Source organism: Rhododendron vialii, chromosome 1a (assembly GCF_030253575.1).
Source record: "Rhododendron vialii isolate Sample 1 chromosome 1a, ASM3025357v1".
NCBI lineage: Eukaryota > Viridiplantae > Streptophyta > Magnoliopsida > Ericales > Ericaceae > Rhododendron > Rhododendron vialii.
In genome coordinates, this window is record NC_080557.1 from 17,961,475 (window position 1) to 17,970,375 (window position 8,901).

The 8,901-nt window shown below is 37.6% G+C and overlaps 1 protein-coding gene across 4 annotated transcripts; it reads right to left on the reverse strand.

The window, feature by feature from the left end:
• Positions 1 to 1,636: 1,636 nt before the first annotated feature.
• LOC131317891 (uncharacterized) lies at positions 1,637 to 5,933 on the reverse strand. 4 transcript variants are annotated; one of them, XM_058347593.1, is made up of 6 exons: positions 5,576 to 5,933; positions 5,389 to 5,444; positions 4,814 to 4,863; positions 3,905 to 4,423; positions 3,137 to 3,311; positions 1,637 to 2,062 (listed from the first exon to the last, which is right to left on the reverse strand). In XM_058347593.1, exons 1-6 carry the CDS (start codon positions 5,718 to 5,720, stop codon positions 1,892 to 1,894), a joined length of 1,116 nt encoding a protein of 371 aa, XP_058203576.1. In that variant the 5' UTR covers positions 5,721 to 5,933; the 3' UTR covers positions 1,637 to 1,891. The 4 variants fall into 4 exon arrangements, with proteins under 4 accessions (XP_058203576.1, XP_058203568.1, XP_058203561.1 ...); XM_058347585.1 differs by having other exon boundaries at positions 3,137 to 3,308; positions 4,814 to 4,869; XM_058347578.1 differs by having other exon boundaries at positions 4,814 to 4,869.
• Between the last annotated feature and the right edge of the window lie 2,968 nt (positions 5,934 to 8,901).

The following is an 8,901-nucleotide window of genomic DNA, read 5'->3' on the forward strand; positions in this document are numbered from 1 at the left end:
GATACATAATATTTCATGCATTTAATAATTTATGATCTTAACTTTGTAATCGTAAAGATTGATTAAAAAAAATATGTGATGATATTTTCGCAATTTGTGTCAGCGTAACCATTGTTGCTGCTTATATGTTCTAAATTTTGTAGTAATAATCGTACAACTCACACTCAAATTCTGCCCATGTTGTCTGTCCCTACCTGCAAGTGAGGTTCTCCTCAAGGGTACACGAGATCTCCTTATTAGAGCAAGTTTACCAGATGAAACATAATGCCTTTTTTAGCTATTGTACCTAACAAAAACACTAAAAGTCACTTGTAGTTGATAAGCTAAAAGGAGAATGTAAAATAGATTTGAAGAAATGGGTAGCTATTAATACCTATGTATTGTTTATGTGTCATCTACATAATAAGGGAGAAAGATTTTTGAATCTTATCTCACTATAAATCCTAACCATTGATTTGCTTCCTAAATCCTACGACTCTCCCTCTCTCTCTCTCTCTCTCTCTCTCTCTCAAACAATATTAATTGCACAATTACTACTAATTAGATCTCACGTTGCGCCGTGCCTTCAGGCACGGATAAACCCTAGTTCTTAAACAATTAGTCTCCTCGTCGTATTTATATAGTATTGAAAGATATATGAGTAGGTAAAATAAAAAATATATATACTGTTTACTAGCATTTTTACTTAACAACCGGTAAACTTGCTCTTAGTCTCACTCTGTGAACATAAGCTGAGCTATTCTTAAATACGGTACTTTATTTTTGCGACTACCTATCTTTTTTTAAAAGCTTTTTATCATTATTATAGAGATTGAACACTTGTTTCAATGAAATGAATATAAAATTATGGACCCAAAGTTAAACAGTTTCAGAAAGAAAAAAAAAGAGAGAGACTTAACTCAAGCGATATTTTTAGCATTTGTTCATTATTTCTTATATATTTACATATTCCTCGTCAAGACACATGTTGACTACAACAAGATACGAGGCAAAAATCAGCAAAAACTTAGAGAAGACAAATAAAAAGACACTAGAGTCAATTCAAGACAAACTTCCGGTCTCGATTTTGTGGAAGGTTTTTTAAAGTAATGAATGTATAGAGAGAGATAGAGAATATTTAACGGAGACCGTAACCAGGGTTTTGAGACACCAAAACGAACAAGGCTCCCCACCCTTATCGAAATCATGCTGACAATAAGCAAGAGCAGAGGGCTCTGAGTTGGAAAACAGACAAAAGGAATGATAATTGAAATGCAACAGCTGATGAAGAACATGTGAATATTTGATGCTACGTCAATATCAAAAAATGACAATTCCAGAAATGAAAATTTAGAGAAGACAAATAAAAAGACACTGAAGTCAATTTAAGAGAAACTCCCGGTCTCAATTTTGAGAGAGATTTTTGTGAGTAATGAACGGTGAGAGATAGATAGAGAAAATTTATTCGAGACCGTGCCCAGGTGTTTTTAGACCCCAAAATCAAACAAGGCTCCCCACACTTGTCGAAATCATGCTGATAATAAGCATGGGCAGTGGGGTATGAGTTGGAAAACAGACAAAAGGAATACTAATTGACATGCATGTGAATATTTGGTGCTACGTCAAGATCAAAAAATGACAATTCCAGAAATGAAAATTTTGAATCAACTGGTACATTTTATTCACTGAACTTGGTTTTGAGTACAAGTGTTGAACAATTGGCTTCTTAATTACAAATTTTTTTTCTCCTCAAGGCAAATGTATCGAAAGCGAACAACAGTGAGGAAATCTAACTGGACAACAAAGATTGGATTGATAATCGAGACGCTGGATGAGAAGAAACTATGAACTCTAAAGGCGGAAAAAAATTAAAAGAATGAAAGAATGATTTCGATGATTCAGGCTTACAGTTTTAGCTATAGCTAGAAAGTGTGCAAGGCTTCAAGAACCAGAACACATCCAAGGTTCTTGGTTCTCTTTCAGCCACAATTGAGGCGGTTCTCCCGCAATTATTATTGTCCGCAGCTTCCTCCTTTGGCAGCTCTGTATTGCAGCAGTCCAGCTCTCCAAGGATTCTTCTCTCCTGTATGAGATCATTAATGCCAACTATTAACGACTTAAACTTTGGCTGATCAGTCGAGTCGGAGCTCAATTTCGTTAGTTCGATGAATCAAATTATGGAGAATCACCAATCCAATTTGTTAACCAATACGGAGCTCCATTACAATTTGTTATGACCAATACGGAGAATCACCTCATTGTTTTCTTTCTCCTCAGATCTACACTACCATCAAAAGCACGAAAAAAATAACATTTTGTTTGTTTGTCTTTTGCAACAAGTTGAAGATTACACCTACGATAAGGAGAAACATACAATAATAAACAATGGCCAAGCATAAGAAGAATCATTGAAAGATCTTCCTAGTTCTATCACAACCTTCAAAAGCAGGAAACTATTTTCATTTTGGTTTGGATTCTGTGGGTATAGAACTTCAAAACAATTGTAAATAAATCAAAAAACTCAATCAAAATCTCAGATTCATAGGAAGAGTGTTCTTCCGGACAAGCAAGTAAATTCACAACACTACCTTTCATATGTAAAAAAGAAAAAACATAAAACGGCGTCCTTGCTCACATGCAAGATGAGATAATAGGAATCCCACTATAAAAAAAGGGGAGTGTGAGAATCTCTATCCACAAAGTAAATGTCCTCACCAGGAAAAAGTGCATGATAAGATCACCAACTCTCCTCTAGTGGGGGACTTAAATCACTTAGGGCTTGCTTAATTGGCCATTGGACTGAATCATATAATCTTTAGGGGATGTGAGTATTGGCAATTGTCTCACATCTAATCTGGTCGGATCACTCATCCTAAGTGGTTACATAGCTGTCTGCATTGGGGAAAACACAATGAAGAAAGGCCTTTAATCATTTTAATGCGCAAGGTAATCTAGCGAAACTGATCCTGTGACTGCAAACAGCCAAAACCGGATGTCATTTCCTATCTTACTTGAACATTAAAACAAAAAAAAAAACTGGTCAAGAATCAAGTTGTTATATTCTGCTTTGTTTCCCGCTTTGTAAGCTAATCATGATTCCAATGCAAGCACAACACAGATGATAAGAACAAAAGAGAGAGCCTATTCCACTACTTACCAGAGGCCTGGATCTGGAAGCTTTCAGAGGGGTGGCTTTGCTGGGGGCACGACCAACTGTAAAACATTGAGGTGATGGAGGACAGATTCTAATTTGCGACAAAACGTCACCTTCTTTGCCATTTACATTCTTCACATCCAAGGAGATTGGGATGTTTTCTGCCTCTTCAGCTCTCCTACACAATACGCTTAAAAAATTGAATCACCGCTGCACTTTCTCCAGTGGGAAATTATTCACATATGTTCTGAAGAGCAAAAATAAAACTTGGCTAATAATGGCTCTCCTTAGGATACTCTATGATAGAGCATTTGATGCATTATATGACTTTTCTATACGGAAAAGTCGAAAGTACTAAACATGGGTTGTTGGGTGAATGTTCATCTTTGTGTCAACACATCACATACCCTTATCGAAGTGTTGAGTAGTCAATTCAGGTGCTCTGTACATTTGGAACAGTCATATACCATATAGATTACATACATGGATTGGGCCTTTCCATCAGGACATATAGCACTTGAAATTAAACAAATTGGAGAGCATAGACGTAAACTTTGTCAGCCTTTCTGATCATTGCAATGGTATTGTTTCATAACAGTCTTTAAATTTTATGTATGTGGAGTCGAAACTGTGCATCCTTATTTACCTATATTTCATCATTGAAATAGGATTATTTGGGTCTAATTCAGCATGTAGGTGCTGTTAGAAGTGTTCATTCACATGCTACATAATGAGAGAGAGAGAGAGAGAGAGAGAGAGAGAGAGAGTTACTTCTTCCTCCTCAACTTCTCCTTGACATTGCTCTTCTCCACTATCTCACATTTCTCTTTATTCACCTCAAGCAATGGCTTCCTCTCTTTCTCCCTCACATCCAATTCCCCTATATTCTCACCATCACATTCCTTTCCCTTCCATTTCTTCGCAACCACTGGACTCTTCTTTCCATAGCCCCTCTCTGCATTTTCACTCTCTTTCGCCCTCATGGCCAATTTCTTTAAATCATTGCAAAAATCCGTAATCTGACTCAGAATATCGCGTCCCCCAAACAAATTTCGCGCTGATGGGGTTCTTCTAAGGTGTGGCCTCTCTTGCTTTTGTGAGGAGTTATCAATACGCTTCTTCTCTGTACTTGATTTGATTGCTGCTTTCCAGCTGTTGTATTGGTGACTTGGAGTCGTGGGGAAATTAGGGTTCTGATTCTCTCCATCTTCAACAAATCTATCATCGTTTGAGTATTTTGCTGATGAAAATAAAGGTTGGGCAAGCCCTCTTCTCTTCAACTTAGCATCTCTGCAACAATTAGAGTGGCAGCTTAGCATCTACGGCAAACAACTTAACTGAACTAGGCCATGTTTGGATCATGGATTTGTTAAAAAGATTCAAGAGAAAACAAGGGAAATGTAACTGAAAGGATAGTTGGGAGAGCAATGGATAAACCCTTTATAATACGTCGAGCAGTAATAAATAGACATTAGACACAATGAGTGTGGTACATTATAAGGTACTTTATACGGTACATTATTCGGTGTACAAATGCTATCTATCAATTTTCGAAGATGTAATGCAAAATAGAATCTGAATTATTCCCTTTGGTTCTCACATCTTTTCCTTGCCATGTTAAAAGTTCTCCGCAAATGTATGACTCATAATGATGTTTAAGAGCTATAGTGTAACTAGTACCTTGTATTTCGATCACCTAGCGGAAGGATCTCAGGCAAGGTAGGTGACCTCTGAAGCTTCACAGAACAGCAAAAGAAAGGCTAATCAGATAAACCAGATAATACTACAAGACCATTCAACAGTCATACTCCCTCCGTTCGGAAACATTTGTCCGGTCCGCAAAATGAAGACCTAAAAATAACAAAGTTTTTGCAAGAAAATTCAAAAAAAATTCAATCATTTACCCGATATCGATGAGTTCTATTAATTTATGAAAAAAGATGGAATTTTGTCTTGAAAGAAAGGCATTGTTTTTTAGACTTTGTTTTGCAGACCGGACAAACATTATAGTAGAATGGATTGAGTAAAAAAAAGAACGTCAAACGAGAAAGAAAAAAACCCCCAAAAACAAGACCATTAGTCATCTGTTTGGTAGCTAGAAAAATGCTGGAAAAGGAAAAAATTGAATCTTGAACCCATGTTTCTTTGGGAAAACTGAAGCTGTGACAACATGCAAATCTGAATCTGGGTACAATGTACTTGGAAATCAAACAGAAGAAAACCGTAGAGAAATCAAGAAATTCAAGAATTGGAACCTTTGAAGGAGATGTCCCTTGGAGGAAATCTTCGATGGTCTTGGGGTGATTGCAATCTGCACTCACGGAAAAGGCAGAAATAGGGGATCAAAGCCGAGAATTCCAACCAAGAATTTATGTAATGTGCATATAATTGAGTACCGTACTGTGTGATAAACACATTTATATACAGAGTAGTATTTGTTACCGGGTCTGCAGAACCAAGCGTCATCGTCAATAGGTTCGTCAGGAGCAGAGAAGTCGACCCACTGGGGAGCGTTGATGTGCTCAAACAATTCGTCTTTTACAAACACAGAGTTTATGGTTTCCCAGTCGATCTTGGCTGGCTCCATTACTAGAGAGAGAGAGAGAGAGAGAGAGAGAGAGAGAGAGAGAATAGCTGAATAAGAGTACTGTTCTTTAACAACCCAGAAAAGTTGCAACGAATTGGCGTATTTACGCGAACACTTTACCCCAGAGCGAATTAGGAAATTATTACAGAGAGAGAGAGAGAGAGAGAGAGAGAGAGAGAGAGGTAACGTCGGCGGGGAGGTGGAGAGAGAGTGAACCGTTGGGATTAGGGGTGACGGGGGAGTGAGCATTTACTTTTTCGACCGTTGGAGATTCGCGGAGTAATCCCTTCTTTTTTGTTTACTATTCGTACGATCTGTTTACAGTATTTAATTTGTGTTTGTGTTTCGGCCAGTTGACTTTGCACCTTCACCAGGGTTTCTCTGCCTCACGAATAAACTTAATTAGTACTTCTTCTTTTTTTTTTTTTTATGTTTTGTTTGTTTTTTTTCTGAATTTTTATTATATTCAAATGTTTTTTTCGATTAATTATCCGTCTTAACGAGAGGAGTCTAAAAAGTACAAAATTATGACAGAAATAAAAAAAAAATTCATTGAAGACAAAAAAAAGTACTATCAAACAACTGTTTTATTTGTTTAAAGTATCGTCTTATTTAAAAAATTTCAATATCGGTCCATATTTTTATACTTTTTCGATTTATCTCGTCGAGACGAATGATTAACCCCAAAAACTGCGACGAAAAGCTAACCAAAAAGTTATAAAAAGTAAAAAAATACCGAAATAAGTTTCAGAATAAGTTTGCAAGAACGCAGCAAGCGGGTGTGCATTGACAATACACACTATGTGTAACGCTCCGAATTTTGGGAATGTTAAATAGACAATTTCATTGAAAAACTAAATAGAGTCTGACTCAATATTACATCATAATCCTAAAACAAGTACTTTTATTCAAATAAGGGAGGGAACTAGGGTTCATATCTACTGCTCTACATGTTCCTCCATTTTGGCCAGCTTCTTGGCTCCAAAGGCTTCCAAGGTGTAGAGTTCATCTTGTTCATTTATAAGATCTGACACATTATACCAGCGTCGCCACCAATATAACATGTCAGGGTCACCAAAGGTAACACTGTGAGCTACAAAAGCTCAATAGAATAACACATACTCTCTAACCCTTAAACTTATGAACAAACGATCATAAATTCAATGATTTCCACATAGTTCATTCATATTCGACAAAACAGTTAACAATGGCACATTCACATTCATTATCCAAACTAACGTTGGTGTCCATTATTTTTCGAGTTTCTCCTACGCGACTTCTCGTAGACCGTGTCACCATTTCCCACATTTCATAAACCATATTAACATTTCTAAAATCGTTTTAACACACCCAACCTCGGTTCCGTCGTTCCGGTCTCCCGAGTATCCTCACAGTGGTTCCGCCGCACCGGGTTTCCATTGGCACACTTTGCATTGGCTCTTCTCCGCAGATAACCAAGTCACACATCCAATCTCGGTTCTGCCGTTCCAGTCTCCCGAGTATCCTCACAATGGTTCCGCCGCATCGGATTCCCATTGGCACACTTTGCATTGGCTTATCTCCACGGATAACCAAGCCACACACCCAACCTTGGTTCCGCCGTTCCGGTCTCCCGAGTATCCTCGCAATGGTTCCGCCGCACCGGGTTCCCATTAACACACAAAACACACACCACACAATAGGCTACCACGTTCGGTCACATTGCGATTTTCAAAACATTTCACCTTTTCAAAACACACCTTTTTATTAACCACACCCTATGTGTCATGTTTCTAACTTTCTTGATTTTCGTGTCACGTTTTCATGCATAGATTCCGCGGTAGGACTTTTCACATACGAAATCACAAATCATTCATTGTAATCTTGAAACTAAACTAGCAAGATCATCCAACTCTATATTACTAGTCATGCTCAAATCACAACTTAAAGCATAACGCCACATGTACGGACGCCTTTGGAGTGAAATTCACTTATGCTTTACAACAAGACAAGTAATACAAACAATTCATAATACATGCTCATAACCATCCTAAACATCAAAATACGAATACTTCTATCAACGATAAAGTCTTATCTTTCGAAAACCGTTTTTTCTTCCTTCGTGGGAATTTTCAAAACAACACATGTTTATTAGAGTAAGAGTTGATTATTCCAGCATGCTCATACTTCCATTAGCGAAAATAAGTTATTAACTATCATGCATTTCAAAACATTATAGGTGATAGATAACCTTATATACGGAGAATCTACTTATACTTCCAACATATGGTTCTACGTTATATGTTGAGTTTAGTGGACAAAGAACTCTACCTTTTTTCTTGGCGGTAGTGACAACTACGGAAAGTAAGTTGACGATCGGCCAGAGTAACTTCCTACAGTAAACTTCTGGTAGCTTCGAAAGAGAAAGGTTTCTCTCGAAACTAGTTCGTGACTAAAACTACTAAACTTTATGGATCGAAAAAGAGGTTTAGGATGAGTTTCTTGAAGAACTCAAGAAGAAACTCAAGAACAAAGAACAAATGCAAGAATTCTAGAAAGAGAAGTTTGAGAGTTCAAGGTGTGAGTTGAATGCTTGGACAAGGGTCCTATTTATAGCAAAATTTGGCTCTCCCTCTCCTATATTTGGCCAGCCCTCTCTCTCTCTTCTTTCCCATGGATTTGGCTCCATTGTATAGTTAAATCACATCTTTCAAGCTCATCATGACTTGTCAAATCCAAATCTTTAGGCATAAGGCTATAAAATCAAGTAGGATCTTAGGCTTTCTAGGAAAATCTAGGTGATCATAGTCTAGGTTGGTAAGTCTTACAAGTCTAGGGTAGGGTTTGATTAGGCTAAGGCATAGCCTTTCATGTTTAGTCATTCATAGGTATAGGTTTGTAGTCAAATCCTAAGGTAATTAAGGCTAGGTTCTAGGATGATTAAAAGCTAGGCTTCTATACATGAAATTGACTAGAAATGGTTTGTCAAGTCATAAATAGGCTTAAGGCTAATGGGGTAGCTTGGAGTGCACAACACTCAAGCACACACCTCATTCTTCTTTCTCCCTCTCCCTCTCTCCTCTCGGCCTTCTCTCTCTCTTTCTCTCTCTCTCTCTCTCTCTCTCTCTCTCTCTCTCTCGTAATATGTACATAAATATATAAGTGTATACACACACACACACACACACACACACACTACCCT

Coding starts and splice junctions, on each gene's coding strand:
- LOC131317891 (XM_058347578.1), bottom strand. CDS start 5,720: ATGGAGCCAGCCAAGATCGACTGGGAAACCATAAACTCTGTGTTTGTA. Junction 5,445..5,575: donor CGCTTGGTTCTGCAGACCCG/GTAACAAATACT, acceptor CCGTGAGTGCAG/ATTGCAATCACCCCAAGACC. Junction 3,312..3,904: donor GAGAAGTTGAGGAGGAAGAA/GTAACTCTCTCT, acceptor CGTATTGTGTAG/GAGAGCTGAAGAGGCAGAAA.